Source organism: Opisthocomus hoazin, chromosome 13 (assembly GCF_030867145.1).
Source record: "Opisthocomus hoazin isolate bOpiHoa1 chromosome 13, bOpiHoa1.hap1, whole genome shotgun sequence".
Taxonomy (NCBI): Eukaryota; Metazoa; Chordata; class Aves; order Opisthocomiformes; family Opisthocomidae; genus Opisthocomus; species Opisthocomus hoazin.
Genome location: NC_134426.1, coordinates 14,869,357 through 14,893,438, shown reverse-complemented (window position 1 = coordinate 14,893,438; position 24,082 = coordinate 14,869,357). Strand labels below are relative to the sequence as shown.

Genomic DNA, 24,082 nt, shown 5'->3' with positions numbered 1-24,082 from the left:
CCCCATGAGAGAGCTTGTTAATGTCTAGCTTTCAGGAGTTGTGTGAATGCAAATATCACTTATTAATAGGATGAAAAACAACTCTCTGGAGGGATGTGTTGTAATGTGGCAAGGGTGAATGTACTTGGTTTGCATGATAACGATTTCCTTCTTTCCTCGTTTCAGCCTATGAAGCCTTTGAAAGCGGCTGCCACCACCTCTCAGCCTGTGCTGACTAGTCAGCAGATTGAGACAATATTCTTCAAAGTGCCTGAGCTGTATGAGATCCACAAAGAATTCTATGATGGGCTCTTTCCCCGAGTGCAGCAGTGGAGCCACCAGCAACGTGTAGGGGACCTCTTCCAAAAGCTGGTGAGTCAGCTACCATCACCAGAGTTTCTGTTACCTCTCATTCACCTCACAGGTGCTGGTACGATTCCCTTTGGTGACTCTGTATAGACCAAAGCGATGAAAGCCTATAGCTGGGTTAGATGAGAGGCTTCTAGCTGCAGTGAAGGGCCTACAGAAAAAGTGGCTGTTTCATTGCCAGTTAGACTCCAGCAAACTGTACTGCTAATACAAATACAATTTCACATCAATGTTGAATCTCCAGGGTGTCTGCAGTGTCGTCAAACCGTTTGCTTTAGAGGAAGATGGAAGAATGGCAGCGTTAAAAAGCGTACTTTTTAACACTGACAGCTAAGTGTTTCTCATTATTGTTGAACTCCCTCACACATACTTCCTTCTCTCTGTGGTGCTCTACTCTGTCTTGTGCTGATTTTCTTTGTTCTGAGGTCGTCACCTTTGGCTTTGCTTTTCTGCCACCATACTGGCCCTGATATTCCCCTTGCTGCTATGTTGATACAGTTAACCTGCTGCTCAGAATCCTCCAAGCAACCTCAACAAAATTCTTTAAGTGCAGAACAGGACAAAGACATACACAGCATATTCCTGAGGATGAATTAAAATTGCTGAGTTTCTGAGCCAGATGACAAATTGTTTGCATTCTAGGAGGTTCCTTTGGCCCCTTTAGCCTCTCCCCTAGCATGTGCAGAGAGCAAAGGATTAAAGGAGCTGATTTTTTCTTTTTAGAAAAGAAAAGAATCTCTGCATTCCTGAGGTGCCTCTGATTCTTGAGGTAGGAGTGACATTCCAGTGAGGGGTTTATTGGATGGGGAGTGCGCTTTATCAGGGTCACTCAGTTGTTAGCAGCTGTGTAGCCTAGCACCAGCCCCATCCCCTATGGAGCAGGAGGAGATGAGCCTGGAAGATGATGTTTTCTGTGCATGCCAGCAGCTCAAGATCAAAATATGGGAATCTGCTTTTCACTGCCAGCATGTTTTAGCCAGGAGGGGTCAAGTTGGTGCCTTGGTGAGTAGTTCGTGGTATGCACTTTGAGCAACTGGTTAAAGAAGGCAGAACCACCTGCTGCTGGTTGCTGAAGCAAAGATACAGAAGGCTGCTGGAAGTGGAAGCCTCCCAAACTGCATTGAAAGTGTAGTGTGGCAATGAAGACAGCACTAATTGAAGAAGACCTGAATATATTCTTTCCCACTGCTGGCTGTTGAGCAAGCTTTGACTCACTGTACAGCTACCTAAGCCTTTGTTTAAGACCATTTCTTGCCTATGGTGATCACAGGTGCCCTTCACATTTAAGCCCTTCTGGCACTCTATTTTTATGTTCCGCTGTTTTTTCTGCATTTGTGACAGAATTGTTGATTTTGTTGGATTAGTGTTTGAAGAAAAGGAGCAAATTGCCCTAGTGCAGGAAGATTTGAGCTAGCTTAGCAGTTTTGGTTTCTGATGGTTTGGTACAGTGTCAGTGGGAATTGGTAACTCTTTGCTGGATGAGATAAACCTAGTAATTTTTGGCAGTCAGTGGGAAGCAGCTAGATGAGAGAGACAGCAAGAACATCAGGCATTAGGAGACATCTATACCGGATGTACGTCAAATCTTTTGGAGCAGATGGTTTACTTGTGGTCATGTCATGCAATCTGATGATAAACATTGGAATCCTTATTATTATCCTGAGGTCCCTGGGGACATTGATTTTCTCTAATATCACACATAACAAAGCACTGTAGATTGAAGTCATAGATAGTGCATGAAAGGAGCTTTAGAACTTCATGTGGTCTGGCACAAAGTGCGATCCATTTGCAACATCAGTGACTGTTATTCCACCTTTTTCTTCTTGAAAATAAGGAAAAGAAAAAAAAGACATTAGGCATGTGGGAGTAAAATATGCTTCTCATTTTTGGGAAGTGTTTTGTGTGTATTTTTTGTAACTAGATAGGAAACACTTTAGAACTGTTTTTAAAAATGAAAAAATACTCAGCAAATATCATCAGTGATAATTTTCAGGAATGGAAAATATTTTAACCAAAATCCAGTCATTTCTACCAAAGCTTGTTTAATATGCAGTGTATTCTTTTTAATTGAAAAAAGAGAAAACTTAAACCAGCATGAAAACTGTGTGTCAGCATTATTGCTTTGATTGGAAGCTCAGTCGTTAATGAAAAAGATGTTTTTATGACAGCATGTTTAGAGGAAGAAAATGAAAGCTTATAAAGACTGTTCAGCAGTAGCAGGAAATGAAAGAGCCACACAGGAATGGGGAAACTTTAAAGCTCTGCCGTGTTAGCTGGCATCATCCAAACCTGAATGTCATAAGCCCTGCAAATGATCGGTAATTCTATCAGCAGCTTCTTCACAGAATTGTGCTGCAGTGGAAAATACAGATTTTATTCCCTCCACACTGCTGGGGCCAGGTCATCCCTGGCATAAGTGAGTGCAGTTTCCTTCAGCTTCAGTCATAACTGTGTTATTTTTTTTATGAGAGTTGAGACTGGTTCCTAATCTTTCAGTAAAACGCGCCCTAGGAAATAGCTCGCTGTTTCTTAGCCTCTCGTAGTTACAGAAATTTGTGCAGGGAGTGCTCTCCTGAGAGTGGCTTTTCTCTTCCATTGTCTCTTGCACAAAGCTGCATAGAGAATGGGGAGCACAATGATGATGAGAGAGCAGGAGAGGAAGAGCACTGTTTGTGGGAAAGTTAGCTGCTCTGCCTGTTGCACCTCTTGGGCGGATCTGTCAGGGAAGTTGCAGAAGTTGTAAGGTAAGTGCGAGCTCTTCTGGTAACAAACCTCTCTTTCATGGAGCCTTTTCCAGCACTCTGCCTGTTGGCTCGTTACTGACCGTGCCCGGGCAGTCATGTTCAAGCTGCTGAGGTGTTTACAGCACAGCCTGTGCAGCTCTGCAACACAAAACCAGCTCTGCAATCCAGATAAGCTTGGAAGCTACCCAGGGATTTCCCGAGCTGGATCTTATGTTCTCTGGCATGAATATGGCTGCAATTCCTAAGTCAGCAAACGGTGTCGGTGCTAAGACTCAGTGATAATAATGGCTTATGACTGCAATCTGAGACCTGCTCCATCTCCTTCTGGACCCATCGCATATTCCTTCTGCTGGAAAAACTACCCGTTTCTGTCACCTAGTGCTACAGTGATTGCCTTCCAAACAGATTGTGCTCTGGATTGCTCTTCTGTATTTTCAGCACTCTGCTGCCCTTATAACGATGTTCACTAGTGCAGGTATGGGTTAATATCTGGGTTTGATTTAGTGTGTCCATCATGCAAAAGCCAACAAGTAGCTTACTGGGGTCACTTTTGTGATGTTGGGCTGAATCATTCCTGTCTGATTCACATTTTGTGGCAAATAGCCAGCAGCTCCAGTTACATCAATGAGCTAAAATATTAATAGATACTAATCTGGCAGTTCAGAAGGGAAAAATAGATGGCAGTAATAAGGATGTGTCATTCTCACAGGCTTCCACATCCCTCGCAAGTGAACTTGTTCAGCACAGATGGAACTGAGTGCATGGGAGCACCTGTGCTGAAGAAGCAAAGCTGACAGGTCAGAGATGTCCTTCTGGGCCTGCTCAGCATTCCCTGTGATTCTTTGGTGTGAAGGAACGTGACCTGATCATTAGATACTGAGGCTGGCCACCCCAAACTGTCTTCTTCGCTAGCATTTATTTTATTTTGTTTTGCTTCCTGCAGGCCAGCCAGCTGGGAGTGTACCGGGCCTTTGTGGATAACTATGAAGTTGCTATGGAGACAGCAGAGAAATGCTGCCAAGCCAATGCTCAGTTTGCTGAAATCTCTGAGGTAATGTCACGGTATTCAGACACATGAGCTGTCTGGATCTGACTAATACTCTGCGATGTTGCTCCTGTCTATCCTCCAAGTACCTTTGCAGCCCTGACTTCTGGAGGAGTTGTGAGCTCCTGTAGACTCACTGCTTCAGCGCATGCTCTTAGTGATTTATACATTGGCCTAACAGAGGTTACCACATAGATAGCTTTTATGTGCTGTCCCCACCCAGGGAACCTTGTTGTAAAAACTGGCATTGCTTTGAACTTCTCAGCTCTGTGCCACCCTCATGCATTTGTAGAAGGGAAAGCTGTATTTCAGTTTCTCAGTTGTTTCTCTTGACAATGATGATGCTGACTGCAGTGTAAAAAGCCATCCGTAGTGGCTTGCATTATAGCTGTGTGTGGGATTGCAGGCTTCACTGGTGTGGAGAGGAGGAGAGGGTAGCTCTCTGTTTAAAAAGGCAAGTATGTCAACTGTAATCTAGAATGTTATTCATTGGGCTGATCTGATTTCTTCCCTTTTAGAGGAGTAGCTTGTGTCAAAGCATTCTGAATACTTTTTCAGGCTTCCTAGGTCACCAGCTTTGCCTGCAGTGCATGGTCTCGTTGACTCTTTGTATTGCAGTGATCGTACCTTGAAGAACTCGGTTGCCAAGAAAAGATGAACTTCATATGTGTGTCCTTAAAAACGAGCAGATAAATAATCAGAGCTGCACAATACTTGGGGCCTTTATTGCTCTGAAAAAACTCCTGAGTACATTTAATATTGCATGTCCCTTTAGATTTTTTATGATAAAGAGGTAAAATAGAACATATTCCATCAGTGAAACGAGGGAAGCAAGGCTTTTGGGACCTGCTGTTCTACTCATCAGCGTGCAAATGTCTTCTATTTTGTCCTTTCCTGAGGATTTCCATCAGGTTCTGGTCCTTTGCCTGACCACTTCTGTGCTCTAGTGGTGTCAACTCACTAGTGAAGTAGCTTCCCCTGTGTTTGATTTTCTTTCAGTACTAAAATGGATTGAACGGACTTTCCTGTTTATTAAAAGTAGTGTGTATAAATAGTATTATGGTAGTCCCTGGAAGACAGAATAGAGATTAAAGCCCCAGGATTCTGGGCTCTGTGCAAATGCGATCCCTTGGTTTTGCTGTTTTCTGAAGGATAATTCTGAAAGCATGCTAGTATCTCCTGTATTTGGAATGATGGTGATGATACTTTTGCATTTGTGTCCTGGTGAGGATTTCAGAGCTCAGTGCATTAGTGCATGTACCTTCACAGCCCATGTGCAGAGAGGAGTCACAGGCGTTGTTCCTTTTCTTCCACGAGAGAGAGCTGACTTGTCCAGCACTGAGTACAGGTATAAAGAATTATAATGTGGAGCTACTGAATCCCAGTCCTGTACGTTATTGGTGGTGTACACATGCTGTGACAATGGCTGCATCCTTGTGGACATGTGATTCTCCTGCAGGTGATTTAAAAACTCCGCCATCCCTGTCGCTGGTTTCCTGCTTTGCTGCGTCTTTATTGGCATGCACTCCTAAGAAAATTGCTTAATATTTGAGATGTGTGGGTGCCTGTGACATGGCAATGGTGGATTTACCAAGAAGTAAAGCATATTTTTCCTCCGCTGACTGGGATAGGGCTGTCCTCCATTCACACTTAAGCCGTCTCTTGGAGGAACAGATAGTCTCTTACATTCCCGTGTGATATTTCAAAGTGATGGACCGTCTGCTATGTGTGTTTTCTTTTTCTTTTAGAATCTAAAGGCTAGAAGCACAAAGGAATCTAAAGATCAGACGACAAAAAATTCCCTGGAAAGTGAGTGATCCATGGAGAGGAGACTGTGGTTTGTCAGCACTGTGTGGAGGCTGTTGTCAAACTTATCTTCCTTTTTGTTTTTAAATGCTGGAAGTTTATGGAGTCTCTGCTGGCTCCAGCTGGGAAATCAGTTCCCTTCTGTTAAGTAGCAGAGCTGGTGCATAGTAAGCTGCATGCATGCATGGGGAAGCTCCTGCCCAGCTTAAAACCCCATCAGTCCCTTTGGGCAAAACCAGGCCAACTAAAGGACTGCTGTGATCTTAAGGGAACATCTGCTACCCAGTCATACCACAAACACAATCCTAGCAGTTACTGTTATATGTTTTCTTGCCCAGTGGTAACATCTAGAGAGCCTGGTCAAGATCAGGTTCCACGGTGCTGGTCTCTATGCACATAAGTAGAAGATGATCTATGTTATAAGAAACTTGCCTACTCACTAATGTAAAAGCCAATCCCCTTCCTGTTTGGGCCTATTGTCAGGATTTGGAAGCACTTGGCATGTTGTGCCGAACTCCAGAAGGAGGGATGCACTGCCAGCCTTTTGGGGACCTCTTTGGTAACTTTGAGTGCAAGGCCCAGTTCTGCCTGGTGGGACCAGGCAGGTTGCCAGGGAATTGTTGGAAGCGTGCCACGTTGTGTGCGGTTGTTCTGTGCTATCTTGTGTGCTCCTCGCCTGCTGTCTGGCAGGGCGTGCTCACGAGTGGGCATCTGCTTGTTGCGGAGCATGTTTGTTTCCTCCGTGGGTTCACGTGTGTTTTACTGACTGTGGAGGACGTTAACCTTAGAGAAAGGGATTTTCCAGTAGTTCACTTGTTAATAAACCTCTGCCTGTACATTCAGTTGCACTGGACAAGTTGCTCTGCAGGGGCTGTATCTAGGTACCTCTTCCTTATGTTCCTGATGCTTTTTTTTCACAGCTCTACTGTACAAGCCAGTGGATAGAGTGACCCGCAGCACACTTGTCCTGCATGTAAGTATCTGAAGGGTAGTTTTCAAACTTTAGGCCCCTTTCCTATTTTCTTTGCCTTTCAGTTTTTCCATGGAGCTGCAGGAGTGCAACAATAAACCTGTCATGTTGCATAAGAGCCTCTTCCCTTTACACTGAGGGGAGGGAGTCCATAGGTAGGATGCTGCTACCTCTTCAGTGGTGCTGCCAAGAAGTGCAGAGTATTATCCTCTTCCTCTAGAGATAAAGCCTTACTCTAAACTGTAAAAAAAGGCTGGAGCAGCTTGTCCTACAGCTCTAGTTAAGGGCCCTTGGAGCCTACTGCTTTCCACTGCTTCTTATGGTTCTGTTCTTTCTTTGTGTTCCTGGTGTCAGGATTTGCTCAAGCACACTCCAGTGAGCCACCCTGATCATCCACTCCTGCAGGATGCTCTGCGGATCTCACAGAACTTCCTCTCCAGCATCAATGAGGAGATCACTCCTCGTCGGCAGTCCATGACTGTGAAGAAGGGGGAGGTGAGTCTTGCTGCTTTCGTTATTTTCTCAGCTTCTAAATACTGGTTGTGCCTTTTCTGTAGAGCAAACTAGGAAGTTACACTATTAATTCGTTTGTTGCTAAGATACAGTTTGTGCAGTGTCCTTGTTCTCTAAAGGATGTGGTACAGCTCCTCTCTGTTTTCTCTTCAGAAAACAGTTTGGAAACCCAGAGGAAAAGTATGATTAGAGTTTTGTCCTTAGCATTGTTATAATCATTTGTCATACATAATTTCTATGATGCATATTGCTATGCACTAAATGGATTTGTATTTTACCTGCGAACTGAGACCAAACAGGAAGGCTGGGAGGAGGAAAAGGTAAGGAAACATGAGAAGTCATAAAAGATTAGGAAAAGCTGTTTTCCAGAATCTTCATTCTTACTGTAAAACTCATTTTTTGCATCCTCATTTTTAAACAAGAATGTTATAAAAGGGACTAGGAAGCAAAACAAATGGAATGGGTTGGGAAAGCTAAGGGAGGTGACAGACTCCTAAGGGTGTAATATAACTCTTCTCAGCTCTGCTAGAAGCTGGACTACACTCAGAAAGTTCTAAGACATGCAGTTCCTTTACCTGCATGCAGTGTTGTTCAAGGAGGGCACAGAGGTACTCAACAGTAAAGTCCTCAGTGGGCTTGATTCATCTATGTCGTGGTTTCATTAGAAGGCAGTCCAGTCCCTCCTCATGAGGAAAGGCCAGGGCTGACAGAAGTATCGAGAGAGAGAAGGATGTAGGAGATTGGACAAAAGAGAGGTGCAGCTCAGACAGTATATATGTAAGAGGAATTGTGGCAGCATGCCAGGGACACTGGCTGATCAAAAGTGACCCAAATTACCCTGTACAAAAACATCTCTTACAAAGCCCAGGAAATTGCTAAGATACCATGAACCTTCATGATGTATTCCCAAATCCTGTCAGCTAAACATGCTTGCTTTTAGCTGTTGAACTGATTTTCAGCTGACAAATACTTGCTAGAAGCTGCAGTACTGGGAATTTGGTGCACTTCGTCCTGCAAGTCTTGCTCATTGTCTCATTTTGTCAACTGAGGAAGTCTGCAGCTGGGAAAAGAAGAGGAGGGGCTGAGCAATTGGAGACTGAGGTAGCAGCTCAGACATCAGTCACCAGGACCTCGGCAATAGTAGATGGCCTCATTAAAGTGGACGCTGATAGAGTCATAGCAGAAATCACAGGCTAGAATGCCCCCTCGCAGGGGAGGGAGCATTTTATGTTCTCCAGTTGTCTGTCAGCATCTCAATGAGGGATGCAGGCTTTGAAAAGTGTCATGCAGAATCCTAATGAGGTGCCAGAGCCCAGGCAGAGGGGCAGGCTCGGGAGGGTGATCCAGATCATCTCTTTTTGGAATGGTGTATTTGTCAGATCTTAGAAAGCAGGAAGGGGAGGTTTGTTGGGATTGGGCTTAGCAGGCCTGTTCACACTCTCACTGGTCCTGCAGTGACCCCTTGCATGATATGGGGAGCGAAAGAAGGGGAGTAGTACCCAAGGAGAGGGCTGTGGGTGTCCTAGAGGAGACTGGAAACCCTTTGTGCGCTCCCTCACTGCACTCAGCTTGCACTGAGCCCAGGGAAGAAAAGGACTTGCTTCTGAAGCTTCCCAGAATTTGCCTTCCACTCTGGGAATCTGATGTATCTTTACATCAGATTGGATCTTTTGGTGGATCTTTTCTTTAGTCATTTGGCACCAATATCCCGCTTTTTTCAAAGTGGTAATGTCGCAGTTGACACCACTCTGTGTCTAGAGAGTAGGTGTGTTCACCCTCTGCATAGTAATCCAGAGACACAAGTCTGGTCCCAGCTATTCCGCGTGGGTTAGTGATGGCTGCTCCTTCCTACAAGCTGCTCAGCTTGAGGTCATAGCTGGGTTTTGTTTATGCCTGTAAATCTTTCCTTTTCTACTTATCCTTTCCTCCCACTCGCCTTGCTTGTGCTTCCCCTAGGGTGACAGGACAGTATGCAGTTTACATCTCCTAATTGACTGCTCTCAATGCATAATGCATTTTTTATTTTAATGAATCACCAGCTTGCTTTGATGGCTTTTTTCATTATTTGTCTTCCTCCCATTGAAATTTCCTTGGTGGAAAGGAAGGAGGGAAAACAGCCCCTTCCCCTCATGTATGGCTTACATACTGATCTCAGTTATCTTTTTCCCCAGTCCTTGCCTTTTATGTGGAATATTTTTCCCCTTTGAATGTGTTGTGGGGAGGAGTCAAATCTCCTTTGCCAGCCTCTTGCTCCAGCTCTTTTTTCAGAATTGCTTTGAACCGGGGAAAGCAGGCAGTTGTTAATCTCCCTAGTGACAGGCTGCCAAGGAGAGGAGTGCAGGTCAGGAGAGAGCACAGGCTCATCAGCACAGTATTCCTCCCTTTTGTAAAAGGTGATTCCCTGCTCTGGGAGCATCGACTCGGTCTCTGACCTGCCTGCTGTCCTCCCACGTGATGTCAGGTGTCCTTCCTGAACTCCAGTCCCCTGGTTCTGCTTGGCTCAGTGGGCTTTTCCTAATTCTAGGCTTATGCATATAAACTGAAAGTTTTCTGTGATGTATGGACCTGGTTTAATTTGCTGGGCTGAATGAGTCTGTCAGGTAGCGCAAGAAGGTGGGAACGAAGGGAGTAAAATCACTCACCAGAGGGACAGAAAGGGCTACAACACGGAAGGCAGTATTTGGTGGTTTAAGCCTACAAACACCTCGTTTGGTCCTTGCTGCCTGCCAGGCTGACTGTAGCTAGTCTTCTCTGCTTTGTGGGTTGCTGAGGGCTGTGGTATGGAGGAGCCAGCCCCAGCCTGGCAACGCAGGGGAGCCAGGAGGGCTTACCTGGGCTTTTTGGGTCTGTTTCCATTCAGCCTTATCTGCTACATTCTCTTGCTCCCTCCTTTTCTTCCCATCTTTCTACTTTTGTGGTTTTGATCTTTTAGCTTTTTTGATGGATTATTTGTTGCCAACCCTCTAAATAACCAAATGCATGAAGGGAAAGGGGGTCTGAGTAGCAGAATGAAGTGGTGGAGAATCTTCCACCCACTAGGACCATGGAGCAGGCATCTTATTTGCTCACAGCTGATCCTTCTTCACCACTATCCTCTTAGTTTAAATACCTGTTTAAGGTTCTACTGGGGATGGTCTGCTGGGGGAAGCAGGAAAACAAATGCTTTGAGGTGAAGGATGTGCCACTATTGTGTGCCAGAAGGAAGGGAGTAGTAACCTTTATAGTCTTATTAACGGGATCTATATGGACTACATGGTTTTTCTCAACTAAGCCTGGATGCAAATGACTGTGGAGATTATGTCATCTTTCCCTGTCAGCAGTAAAGGCTTGTGTTTCCAGATAATTCAGCCGATTCTTGAAAAGCAGGAATTAATGAAACTGAAAAAAAACCCAAAACGAAACCAAAACAAAACAAGGAGCTGATATGGGAGATGGTGGTTCCATTCTTGACTGCTGCTCATCTAATGCTCTTTGCAGGGTGTTGTTTCAGGGCAGTTCAGACCAAGCTGAATGGTGGTGGCTGCCATTCTGCCGTGCCCCCTGGCTGTGCAGTCCCACCCTCTATGAAGTGCTCACACTGGTATTTGCGTGATCCCACAGTGGCGTGGAGGAATGGAGCTGCCTGAAAATGAAACTTTTTTGAGTTTTGGGCACTCGGCTGGCTGAGCGGCTTAGTGTCTGGTCTCATCAGCACCACCCCAGACACAAGAGGGCTGACAGGCAGTTCCTTCTGAGATCCAGCCCACTAGATTGCATGTTGGATCAGCTTGTGCTGCTGCGCACCTTTTACCTTGCCCTGGAGAGAAGAGGCTGCTTGGCGAGCTGCTCTATCATGTTTCTAAATGTGGGTTTAAACTGCAGTCAGGGGTCTGGGTATCATTGCCTTAAGCTCCCATTTAACTTGGTAGAGACCAAGTGTGCTGGGAAAGGGAAAGGACAAAGGATGTTTGCAAGAGAGCAAAAGTGCAAACTAAAGCCTTGGAAAAGCTGGGAGCTAAGCTTAGGCACAGGCAGCCAGGCACAGCTTGGGACCTGGTGCCTACTGCTTCTGGAGGCCTTGGGCAGATGTTGGCAACAGAGCACTCAGAAACGATCTTGAATGCTTCACACTCTGTCTTACAGCTGGAGTCGGAGAGCTCCTGGTGACAGGAGCTTTGGAAAGAAAAAAGGAAGGCTATTAAAGCTCTTAAAGAGCAGCCAGTTTAGCTCCCTAGGCAGAGCATCCCTTTATTCTGCAATGCTGGTCTTGCAACACACACACACAAGGAATCATTATCTTCCTACGCTCTGCAGAAAGCCAAACCACCTCTTTCTCACTGACATATGCCAATACCCATCTCCTGCTTTTACCCTCCTCCTCCTGCATCACACATGTTCCAATCCTTCGCGGGGCTCTCGCCCACGCACGCTGCAGGGCTCTGCTGTCACCACATTGGATGAGCTCTTTCCTTGGTACACAAGTGAGGAAACGGCCTTTTGTACAGCTGTGGTTCTGGATGAGTAGATTTTTAAATTCTACTTTTTGTCATGTGTCTCAGACAAGCTGGTCTTCTGCCACACTTCCTGGAGTTACACAGTACGTGACAGCAGCAGGATTTATCATATGCAAACAGCGCAAAAACACTGTAGGATGAATAGATGAGCATACAGGTAGTCATGAGGTTGGTAGCAGGGGAGGAGGAGATGCTCACTGACAGAGGTAAGAGGAAGAGGACAGCAACAGAGAGGTGCCCGAGGACTGGAGAAAGGCCAATGTCACTCCAATCTTCAAAAAGGGCAAGAAGGAGGACCCAGGGAACTACAGGCCGGTCAGCCTCACCTCCATCCTGGGAAAGGTGATGGAGCAGCTTATCCTGGAGGCCATCATGAAGCAAGTGGAAGAAAAGAAGGTTATCAGGAGTAGTCAGCATGGATTCACCAAGGGGAAATCATGCCTGACCAATCTGATAGCTTTCTACGATGACATGACTGGCTGGGTAGACGAAGGGAGAGCCGTGGATGTTGTCTACCTGGACTTCAGCAATGCTTTCGACACGGTCTCCCATGATATCCTCCTAGGGAAGCTGAGGAAGTGTGGGCTGGATGAGTGGTCGGTGAAGTGGATAGAGAACTGGCTGAATGGCAGAACTCAGAGGGTTGTCATCAGCGGCGCTGAGTCTAGTTGGAGGCTGGTGACAAGTGGTGTCCCCCAGGGGTCAGTACTTGGCCCAGTCTTGTTTAACTTCTTCATCAACGACCTGGATGAAGAGTTAGAATGTACCCTCAGCAAGTTTGCTGACGACACCAAACTGGGAGGTGTGGTAGATACACCAGCAGGCTGTGCTGCCATTCAGCGTGACCTGGATAGGCTGGAAAGCTGGGCAGAGAGGAACCTGATGAGGTTCAACAAGGGCAAGTGCAGGGTCCTGCACCTGGGGAGGAACAACCTCATGCACCAGTACAGGCTTGGGGTGGACCTGCTGGAGAGCAGCTCTGCGGAGAGGGACCTGGGTGTCCTGGTGGACGACAGGTTAACCATGAGCCAGCAGTGTGCCCTGGCTGCCAAGAAAGCCAATGGGATCCTGGGGTGCATCAAGAAGAGTGTGGCTAGCAGGAGGAGGGAGGTTCTCCTTCCCCTCTACACTGCCCTGGTGAGGCCTCATCTGGAGTACTGTGTCCAGTTCTGGGCTCCCCAGTTCAAGAAAGATGAAGAGCTACTGGAGAGAGTCCAGCGGAGGGCTACAAGGATGATGAGGGGACTGGAGCATCTCCCCTACGAGGAGAGGTTGAGGGAACTGGGCTTGTTCAGCCTGAAGAAGAGAAGGCTGCGAGGGGACCTTATAAATGCCTACAAATATCTGAAGGGTGGGTGTCAGGAGGATGGGGCCAAGCTCTTTTCAGTGGTGCCCAGCGACAGGACAAGGGGCAATGGGCACAAACTGAGGCACAGGAAGTTCCGTCTGAACCTGAGGAAGAACTTCTTCCCTCTGAGGGTGACGGAGCACTGGAACAGGCTGCCCAGGGAGGTTGTGGAGTCTCCTTCTCTGGAGATATTCAAGACCTGCCTGGACAAGGTCCTGTGCAGCCTGCTGTGGGTAACCCTGCTTCGGCAGGGGGTTGGACTAGATGACCCACAGAGGTCCCTTCCAACCCCTACTATTCTGTGATATTCTGTGAACAGACAATCCAAAGAGGATATCCAAGCACTGACAGATGTACAGCAAGTGCTCTTTTGTCCAGAGCACTGAGGTGGGTGGGAGAAGAAGCAGGTGAAAACAGGCAAAAGAAAACAGGACCTAGAAAGCAGACTTGGGACTTATACTGCACCAGTACAGGAGCTTTGCAAGAGCCACTGAAGGTAACAGTCTGCCCAGGCCCTGTTGGAGAGGTTAAAGATGATCCTAATTCCCTCCACTGTGATACAGAACAGAAAGTTTTCCCCCAGGCATCCTGGCTGAGCTCCTCTGCTGGACACCTGACCGTCTTGCGCATGTCTGTGGAAGAGAGGGGGTCACCCTGCCACTGTACTACCACTCCGATCCTAAGCTTATGTTTTCTTGGGTGTTTATTTGGTGTTTCTGTAGTCTGTATGTCATTTCAGGGTATTTTAGGAAACCTTTAATGCCTTTGGTAGCCTTAGCAAACAGAGTAGCTTTGGAAACAAGGTAGAGAGATGGTTTCCCATACATAGGCTATTGTATATCATGTACAGCAGGATCACCCAACCAAAAGACCTTGTATTTCAGGAGACCCTGTTTAATGGGACTACCAAAGGAACAGCTGTTGCTGGCCGTGGGTAGGAAGAGTTGACTGAAGTGGGCTTTGGAAGCAAACTGCTAGAGAAGGCCTGTGGAGCTGAGGTGGCACGGGCATCTGCCCAGCATGAGTCCTGTCTGAGGGGGCTGCTGGCTCCCCCAACCTGGGGTACGGTGGGCTGACTCACATCAGGAGGTCCGGGAAGATGCCCTGTGCTCCCTCGCTGTGGGGTTTGGCAGGGATCTGGCAAGCCAGTTGGGAAATCCTTTTATTGTTTCCCTCTGACCTGCTGAACCCTCCTGGCAGGATGAATCATTTGCAGCAAAGGATGTGACCCTTTGCTGGAAGCACTCCTCCTCTGCTCCACTGATGCTGAGCAGCCTGGGGCATGCCTGTTGCACCCAGCCCTAACGAAAGTCCTGTTTTCTGAGAGAGGCTGGTAGTTAGAGCTAATATCAGGCTTCACAGCCCTGTGAGAAGAGAGTTCCTGACTTGATGCACAAATGCCTTATCCTGTCCTCTGCTCACCAGATACTTGGTTGCTTTTGCAGCAGTGCACTGCTGCTGCTTGCTGAAGGGAGACCTTCCCAGCTAGCTCATGAGCAAGAAGATACGAAGAATGAAAGGTCTGGGAAGCTCAGTATTTTCCTCGGAGTCGCTGACCAGAATACATGCCTTTCACCTCTTCTGTTCCAGTCAAGCTTAGGAAATACAGCCTTGTCTTCTTCCCACCCAGCTCTCTTTCTGGGAGATGATGCTGCCAAAGACTTTTTGCTGCCTCATGGTAGCCCTGTCTCTCGTGTCAGTCAGGGTATTTTGTACCCACGAGTGCTAGCCAAAATAAACTCGGTGCAGATGAGTGGTACGTCAGCCCCAAATGGGAAGTATGAAGGCTGTTGAATCACACCCCTGGTTTGGCATCGTATGCCTGAGCTTTCTGCTTGGGTTTTGGGGAGATGTGGGACAGAGCGTGGCTTCTTGGAGGAAGTCTGCTTGGATTGAGAGAGCCAAGGACTGTGCAGCGGCAGGTTAGGTGCAACTCCAGAAGGCAGGAGAAGGGATGGCCTGGTTGGATCAGACAGGCCATGTGGAGAGGTCTGTAGCCTTGCTGCAGCAAATACCACTGGACTCTTCTTTTCCTGCTCTGTGGAGGCCTGACACAAAGGTTTCCAGTTGCTGGTGCCTCTGTATGGGCTTGCCCTTTGTTTGAGGACACACTTGGCTTCAGAATGCTCTGGTCTAGATGATGGTGCTGGAATGCTACCACAACCAGGGTGCTGGTCCAGGGCTGAGCAGTAGTCCTTCACACTCCTCCAGCAGCTCTCATGAGCCTGTGCCCTCCATTGCCTGTGAGGAAACGCGTTGCTGGCCCTGGTGTCGGTCTGTCTGCCACCAGAGACATCTTCCCAGGATGGAGTGCTGAGTCTGTGCTCTGGACTAGCCTGGGGTGTTCTTCAGCTAGGAACGCTCTGCAGGGTGCTGGGCCGGGGTCTTGGCTGACCTCACGCACTGCCAGTGCCTGGCAGAGGGGGACAGAAGGCCAGGTCAGGACCATGCCCTGTCCCTGCCAGGTAGGGAAGGGACAGTGTCGCATCCTGCTGGGTAGCAGAGATGAGCGAGCTGTGAGAACAACTTTACACCGACGAACAATGAGCAGAGGTTGAGCTGGCAGCAAGCAGCTATTCTCATTGCCTCGGAGGAGCTGAGCTGATTTGCAGCGTAATTAATATGCATCAGATCTAGGAAACCTGAGATCAGGGTTTTGGCTTGCTCAGAAAATACCTTTACCTGCTTCATTATTGCTCCCAAATGAAACTCTTTGCTGCTGTGGAGAGTATTTTTGCCACTGACAACATACCTCCTCCTTTTTATTTATGTATCTTTAAAGCTGAATATTTCTAGTTTCCTACCTGAGGTTTGTTTGCCAGGCACAGGAGGGAGGCATGCACAAGTGCACATCAGCAGCAGAGACATTAATGCACGCAGGCGTTCTCTCCAAAACCACTGAGGAGAAGCCAGAAGGATCACGCCCACCTAAAAATAAACATTAACATATGTACAGGCCTTTCTGAGCCTGAATCACTGCTGGATACCAGATCTCCACAGACTCCTGCCCAGAGATGGTGCAACAGTCTGCTAGGGAGCAGCCTTACTTCCCGGCACTGTGAGAATGGTGCAGCTTTTGCTGCTGCTCACAGATTTCCAGGCCCTTTGTGTAATGGAAGGCAGCACCAAGATGAGATGCTGACACCGGTGTGTGTGCACTTAAACAGCTAGGTGTGGTGCCGGGGCAGCTGCAGACAGGAAAATGCAGCCTCTTAGTCCGTGTCAGGAAGTTTAGGGTGCTAAGGGAAGTTTAGGACAGAGCGTGGAAACAAGAATTATGTCTTCAAGGGCATTTCTCTGCCTTGTGTTCCTTGCCATGATGCCTGCTGGGCTCAGGACTGATGTGGTTTGTTTTCATTGTGGAGAGCCAAGCTGGAAAGGATGGTAGGCAGAAGAAGAGGCAGCGTAGGGGTTTGCACGCCCACACCCTCTGCAGTAAATGTGTTCAGGGCTTGTGAAGTCACGCAGCAAACAAAACCCATGGGGCACAACCTGAGAAACTGAGGCGTGAATTCTGGTTTGGATGTCCTGACCTTGCTCAGGTTAACTGCTGTCCTGTTGCGTGCGGCTGCACGGCTGGGCACAGCTGCCTCTTGGACAGTTTTCGTGTGCATGTTTCCCAGCGTGGGGATCACAGGGACTGTGCTGGTCGGGAGTGAGTCGCGCTGACGAGTCCCAAGTGTGGGCCTGGAGAAGGCTGGCAGTGGGTCGGCAGGAGGAGGTGCTGGATGGTGTTAGCAGGTCTCTCCTAGCCCCAGCCATGGTGCTGTCTAGGTGTACACGGTGTCTGTAATTGTCACTCCCTGGTGTCAGGGGGGCATCTGCTTAGCTGGAATAGCAAGGAAATAGCATGGGTCAGGAAAAGGTACCCTAGCATACCTATGTGGAGAAGCTGATGGTTCCTGCTTGTACCAGCTGAGGAGCGAGGCAGAACTGACAGTTATACATATTGTTGGGAATAAAATTTGCCTGAAGTTTAATACCCCTGACTTCTGTTTGAAAACCAGTGGGAGATACCTGTTCTAGATGTGCATTCAAATTCCTGTTGATCCTGACATCAGAGCAGAAGGCCTGAGCGTAGAGCAGGGCTTGGAACTCCCAGCCTGGTCACTGGTACCAGCACGCAGCCGTCTGTCTCGGTGCCGGTGCTCCAGCCTTTTTGTGTTTCAACTGTGGAGTCCCCATAACGGAATTAGGAAGGTGATGCTTCTGCCTACCAACGTGTGCCTCTTATTTAGGAGATTGTAAAGCTCCCTGGAACTAGAAATGGGAATAAAGGCATCCGGGTTGTGCAGCTTCTTTGCGTCTTCTAGGTTTGGGGAATTTTTATATGATATATAAAAGAGATTTAAATAGGCACGGGGTGGGGGCATATCCAGATGGTCCTGTTTAACCACAGGCTGAGCAGGGACTGCCGAGAAGTTTGCCAGACACACATTTTGTTCAGGAATCATCCCTTAGCAGCGCTGGTAATAAAGAAGCAGCGATGGCATTCGTCTGTCAGTGCTGATAAACTGCTGTTGTGAAGGGGGAGCGGAGGTGTTGGCGGGGGTGTTCCCCCTCTTTCTCCCCTGTGGGGTGGCTTGAGCCGAGCGCGGCGGCCGGGTGGCTCTTGAGAAAAGCGGTGTTTGCTGCTCTCTGCTGGTCTGTGGCAGGGTGGGTGCCGTCAGGGGTGCTGGCCCTCGGGTACGCAGGAGTTGGGCAGTGGCTTACAACGGATTACGCTTGGGCTCAGGGACAGATAATGGAGTGAACCCTGCAGCCTGACCCAGAACCAGATAAGAAAGGACATGCACGGCCATTTCTGGCTCTGGGAGAGAGGGCAGCAGCAGGGAGCAGAGCTTGCAGCAAGGAGCATTTAACAGGCTGTTTTCTTTTTTCTGAATTAGACCAATTTACTGAATTGGCTCTGGTAGGAGTCGTATAAGGAACGTGTTGCCCCAGTGCCAAATCTGGGGCTCATAGTGCACTAACTAAAGCATTTTTTCTGTTTCATCACCAGCACCGGCAACTCCTGAAGGACAGTTTCATGGTGGAGCTGGTTGAGGGGGCTCGCAAACTACGTCACGTCTTTCTTTTTACTGATCTGTTCCTGTGTGCCAAGCTCAAGAAGCAGATTGGAGGGTGAGGTTTTCCTTCTGGACTATGTGCTTTGCATCTCAGCTTCAGCAGAATCCTGCATTTAGCCAGCAAATTTTAGTTAAATATGGATACCCTAGACCTGGGTAACCATAATCCCTAAGATGTAGTCAGGCAAGGAATGATCAGCAAGGTAGTACTGTCTGTTACATGAGACCTTGGCCGAGTCCTGATCCCCCAGCAAAGGTTAATTCCTCCTCCCCACCCAGAACCTTCCTAGGAAAATAGCATATGCTGTAGCTGCTGGTATTCTGGACAAATGCCATTCATTTTCTACCCCGCCTTGCTTTTAATAGGTGACATTCTTCACTTTCTTTTGTTACTAAGGTTATTAACTTTGGCCTTGCAGCTACAGCCAGTTAACAGTTTTGCAGAGAAATGGAAAAGGTACAATAAACAGACGATGTATCAATCCCAGAGTGCAGCTATACAAAGAGTTTTGTTGACATTTTTCATAAAAGAGGGGGAAGGAACCATTCCTGATGTACCTGCCTCAAACAAGGCTTCTCTTCATTTGGTAGACATTCTGCTCTGGGATGCCCCTCTCGTCATCTTGCCCTCCTCGATCAACAAGTTGTCCCTGCCCGTTTTGAAGCACATGCTTGTGAGGAATGAACCTTCAAAAGAGAGGGACGTTCCCAATAGTGAATGTTCCTGGCAGGAGAGGTGGGGAGGGAATAAATCACATGAAACATTTAAAACATTGAACTGGTTATCCTGGTGAAAGCACTTGGAGAATGGCAGTCAGGAGCCGAAGTTTCTTTCTCATGGCTGGATTACACAGAGGTTTATACACATTGGCTCATCTGCCCCACTTGGACCTCCTAGCTCAGGCAACAGAGACCTGGGTTTAGACCACAGATAGCAGCCAAGTCAGAGGCGTGGCATGGCTTTTGAACTTTGCCTCAAGGGGGGCTTCAAAGAGAGAGAATGCAGGACAGAAAGGGTTTGCAAAAGATCTTTGTGGTTTCTTAGCATGAAAAGAACCGGATCACAAGACAAGTTGCTCTGTTACGTGCTGTACTGGCTGTTGGCCCCAGTGGAATGCAGCCCTTTACCAGACTTTTTCCACATAGAAGTCACCGTGAATTTGTGCCCATTTCTGTATCGTATCCACCATAGTGGGGAAGGGGGAGTGGGCATTGCCGAACACCAATAATAGTAAAAGGTTTGGACCTTCTGTCTTTCAGAAAAAGCCAGCAATATGACTGCAAATGGTACATCCCACTCACTGACCTCAGTTTCCAAATGGTGGATGAGTCTGAGGCAGTGCCCAATATCCCACTGGTACCTGATGAGGAACTGGATGCCATGAAGATCAAGATATCCCAGATCAAGAATGACATCCAGCGTGAAAAGGTAAAAGGGGTTGAGTACTCCATGCCAAGTCCAGACTTGGTGTTTCTGTTGAGATGAGGCGCTGATGATGAGCGTTCCCAGAGCTGCACAGCATGAGGACTCATGCTAAAACAGACTGTTCAGCAGGGGCTTGGGGTGCAGCTCTGTTATCAGTGGCATCCGGATGCTCTGTAGCCCATCGTTGCTTGTCCCAGTGCACAGTTTGAATGATGGTGTCCTGTGAGAAGGCAGAAATAAAAAGACCCTATAGTTGTATCCAGTAGCTCTGCTACTTGCATGGGACCTCCTGTGACTGCTATCCCCGAGCATCCGTGTGGAGAGTGGGACTCTAACACTGTGGACAAGAGAAGGACTGGGAGTGTGGCATGCCAATTTCTGGCTGTTAAAGTATAATTCTGCAAGTGATTTTGGTCAGAAGCCATGTACTTCTGAATTTTTGCAGGCTCAGTTATGCTTCTGAAGCTTTTTCTGACTTCACCAGTGTCAAAACATCAGCAAATATAAGGAGAACACCAATTATACTGACTGAACAGTCTGACACAGATGTGGTGTGTCTGGCCCAGGCTTTTCTTTGCTTGTAAGACATGTTTTCTCGGAGGTGTTAGACTCCAAACCTTCCTGGAACCCAAAACAGAAATTAGAGTTTGAAAACAGAAAGCCTGCTGGTGTGTAGAACAGAATATCAATAACATTCCTTGTATTGTGAGAAGACTATACCCCACACTTCCAAAGAACATGCTTCTGCCTGTCTGCCCTGACTGGCTTTCAGAGAGGGCTTCCTGGAAAAAGTAAGATATTAGGAGGAGCACTGTCTGGAAGCGTCCTACTCACAAGGTGCAGGCATCTGAGATATGCGCTGCAGTGCATCAGTGCCAGACATGTTATGTGATTGGGTTTGGGATTGCGTTTTATCCAAGAAAAACCTTGGTTTTAGCTGACCTCTGTTGAAAACAGATTGATGGTAGGTGGGAGAGAATTTTGGCGACAGAGTTCTGGACAGCTTCTAGAGAAGTTCCTTACAGTCTCCTTAGGTCCTCCACAAGTATCCTTAACTGGCAGGACTATGGCTGACCAGTGACATGATGCTGCTGCAGCCTCTGGAGCAGAAAGTATGGGGTATAGCTGGGACAGTGGCCATGCACCTCTGTGCCTTCGCCTGGGGCAGATAGAATTGGGGAACAGCCAAGTCTGGGTGCAGAGATCCTGCAGGTAACATCTTCCTGAGCAGCTGGGAGCCCCGTGGGTCCTGTTGACAGCATTACTCCTGCCTGAGGCCATTTGGCTACTCACAGAGGGAGGGGACTGTGGAACTTAAAATGTCTGTTAGTGTAGATGGGGACAAACATTGGAGAATAACACGTGTCCTCTGCCTCCCTCTCTCCGCCACCCTTCAGAGGGCCAATAAGGGCAGCAAGGTCATTGAGAGGTTGAAAAAGAAGCTCTCGGAGCAGGAATCCCTCCTACTGCTGATGTCTCCCAACATGGCTTTCCGGGTACACAATCGCAATGGCAAGGTGAGTGGCTTTTCTGGTCTCCCTCGGTGTACAAGACCGAGGTCAAGGCAGGTGTGTGTGCTTGTGTACACTGTTGTACAAGGAGATCTTCATGCCCTCTACTGTCTGGCCTGAAAGCACTTTCCAAGGAGCAGACACCTAACCTTGCTACACCAAAGGTTATGGTGACATCTGGTAAGGCTAGGACTAATTTGTATGCAACATTGACATTTGAAAAATAACATTAGAAGTTAATCCCCTACCTTAGTACCTGCCCTGGCAGAGCAATAGGAGCAGCTTTCTTCACCCAAGATAAAACTCTGCAGCAGCTGCCTTTTAGACTCCCCTTTAGGTCCAAGGCTTGGTGGACTCAGGGCTGTCTCCCCAGGACAGCACTTGGTACCAGGGATGCTGAATGGTTGTCAGCAATCTCCTCCAGTGCTGTGGGATGCTCGGTGTGCCAGAGGTATCCCCTGCTCTGGCAGTGCTGTGACCTGTTGCTGCCGTCTTTCCAGGCACGTGGCACAGGATTCTCACGAGCTCCTGTTAGTGCTCAGTGAAAATCCACAAGCTGGGCACTGCTTCCTCAGCTTGCACCAGCCTATGGTAGAGGCTTTGGGGTTTCCTGGTGCCACTGTTGTGAGGAGCAGCACAGAGCTGCCATGGGACCTCATGCTGCCATTCGCAGCGTGGAGCTCTGCGAGAGCTCTGACTGCAGGAGTCTGTGTTGGTACCACTGACACATTGCTGAGAAGGCACATTGCCAGAGTCCTGCCTGTCACTGGCAAAGCCGTGATGTGGGGCACCTGGCAGCATTTCTAAAAGGGCAGTGTGTTAGAAGGGCAGTAGATCCAACTGTTTCCACTGGAGGAGGTGGGAGGCAGGCAGGCCTGCTCTCAATGGGCGGTCAGACTAATCCATACCCTATTTCCTTCTGTTTTCCTTGGTAGAGTTACACGTTTCTCATTTCTTCAGACTATGAAAGGGCAGAGTGGAGGGAGAACATCCGGGAGCAGCAGAAGAAATGTGAGTGTCCCTCGGCTAGGCATTGGTACAAATATTGTGGTCTTATTGGAGAGTGAGAGTCCAGAGGATGGGGTGTGGGGCAGGGAGGGTTCCCTGCAAGAAGGGGGATGTGTGTTGAAATCCACAGCACAACATGGGTGTCTTCTGTCTTTGAGCATCTGAGCCTGTCTGGGGGACTTTTTCTTGCAGCAACATGTAGGGAATGTGTAGGGAGAGCGCTCCGTAAGTGTGTGGAGAGATTCTCCCGTATTCTGTAGAGCTCAGATCTCTGCGCAGTGCCAGGTAGAGGGAACAGCTGCACCCTTTTACCTGGTTCCAGTCCAAAGAAAATTATTTACTTTTTTGACATGGGTATTTTTTCACTTTGCAAGAAAACAAGAGCCCCTCTTGTTTCCTGTGAACCATCCTGAGACTTTTTACCCCAAAAAGTAAGTAAGTATACCCTCAACAGAGAGGGGGCTGCAGCAGCAGCACAGACCTGAGCACCACGGTACTGTTGCTGAGCATTGCCCAGGGAACAGCTATCTCATGTATGCCCGGAATGAGGGAGCATGCATGCAGCTTCTGCTTTGAATTTTAATTCCTCCCTCTCTGAATCTCCTTGGCAGGCTTTAAAAGCTTCTCACTCACATCGGTGGAGCTCCAGATGCTGACAAACTCCTGTGTGAAGCTTCAGACAGTCCACAACATTCCCCTCACTATCAATAAGGAAGGTGAGACGTTTGGTTGATGCTTTCACGTGGTGCAGCTGCAGTGAAAACCTGCCTCTGCCTGCCTTTATGCATTTCGCCTAGAACTGCTCTTATTGTTTCTTCTTGCTACAGGCTTCAACCTGGTGCTGAGTTAGATACTGGGAGTTCCTGTAAAACAAAAGCCGACACCATATGTACCCAACTTATGTGGTTTAATTGAATTAGATGATAGCATACAAAACGAGAGCAGCAGGAACAAGAGCAATGGGTCATCCCAATGTTATTTGCAGCAACAATAAAAATACAAGCTCCAAGTTATATGGTTACAGCTAAATTAGTAAAATATTCCTGGACATCCTCCAATATATATTCATTGACTATTAAATGGTCTTTATGTGCAGCCATCGTGCCAGGGACTGGAGTGCCTGTTGGAGTTCTAGCCTGAGACAACTTTTGAACTATGGCTGGGAATCCTTTGGAATTGGCCAAAATTGTGTCAGAGACCATCCTGTGTAATCTGCTGGTATAGACTTAGCCTCTGTATTTTACTTTTTCTCCTTTGAATTTCTTCTGTGTTCTTGCTGACCCTAGAAATGGTGTTGTAAAAGCCACACACTGCCAGAAGGTGTTACAGGTGAAACCGACACTGAACCTGGAGCAGTCTCTTTTGGAAATGGCTAGATTACGTGCTCCTGCCATCCTTTTTAGGGACAGTTTGCTCTCTGCTCATCAACCTGCATAATATCCGTCTCGTCACTTTGTCTTTCTCTCTTGGCTCCTCTGAACGTAACAAAATTCCTTGGGTCTTTTGTACAGATGATGAATCCCCAGGCCTCTATGGATTCCTGAATGTCATTGTCCACTCTGCCACAGGATTCAAGCAAAGTTCAAGTGAGTTGCAGTTCTGTAATACCCAGAGGTGTTGACAGGCGTTGGGTAATCCAGGTGCTGTGCGGCTGGGCACGGTTCAGGATTGCAGCATCTGGGATGATGATGAGGAGAGGTGATCTGGGGAACTTGAAGTGAAATTGGGGCATTGGTGTACATTTTAGGGGAATGCAATTTTTTAATGCTACTATTAACTCTCGGAGAGATACTGGGATCAA

The 24,082-nt window shown here is 47.7% G+C and overlaps 1 protein-coding gene across 1 annotated transcript in view; it reads left to right on the top strand.

The window, feature by feature from the left end:
* BCR (BCR activator of RhoGEF and GTPase) overlaps positions 1-24,082 on the top strand; it is a 109,728-nt gene that overhangs the window by 61,745 nt on the left and 23,901 nt on the right. The window contains exons 5-15 of the mRNA XM_075434979.1: positions 166-351; positions 4,036-4,143; positions 5,886-5,946; positions 6,864-6,916; positions 7,268-7,408; positions 18,270-18,391; positions 19,597-19,765; positions 21,160-21,279; positions 22,209-22,284; positions 22,893-22,997; positions 23,793-23,867. Coding sequence (XP_075291094.1) covers positions 166-351; positions 4,036-4,143; positions 5,886-5,946; positions 6,864-6,916; positions 7,268-7,408; positions 18,270-18,391; positions 19,597-19,765; positions 21,160-21,279; positions 22,209-22,284; positions 22,893-22,997; positions 23,793-23,867 — 1,216 coding nt within the window. The remainder of the gene's footprint in view (positions 1-165; positions 352-4,035; positions 4,144-5,885; positions 5,947-6,863; positions 6,917-7,267; positions 7,409-18,269; positions 18,392-19,596; positions 19,766-21,159; positions 21,280-22,208; positions 22,285-22,892; positions 22,998-23,792; positions 23,868-24,082) is intronic.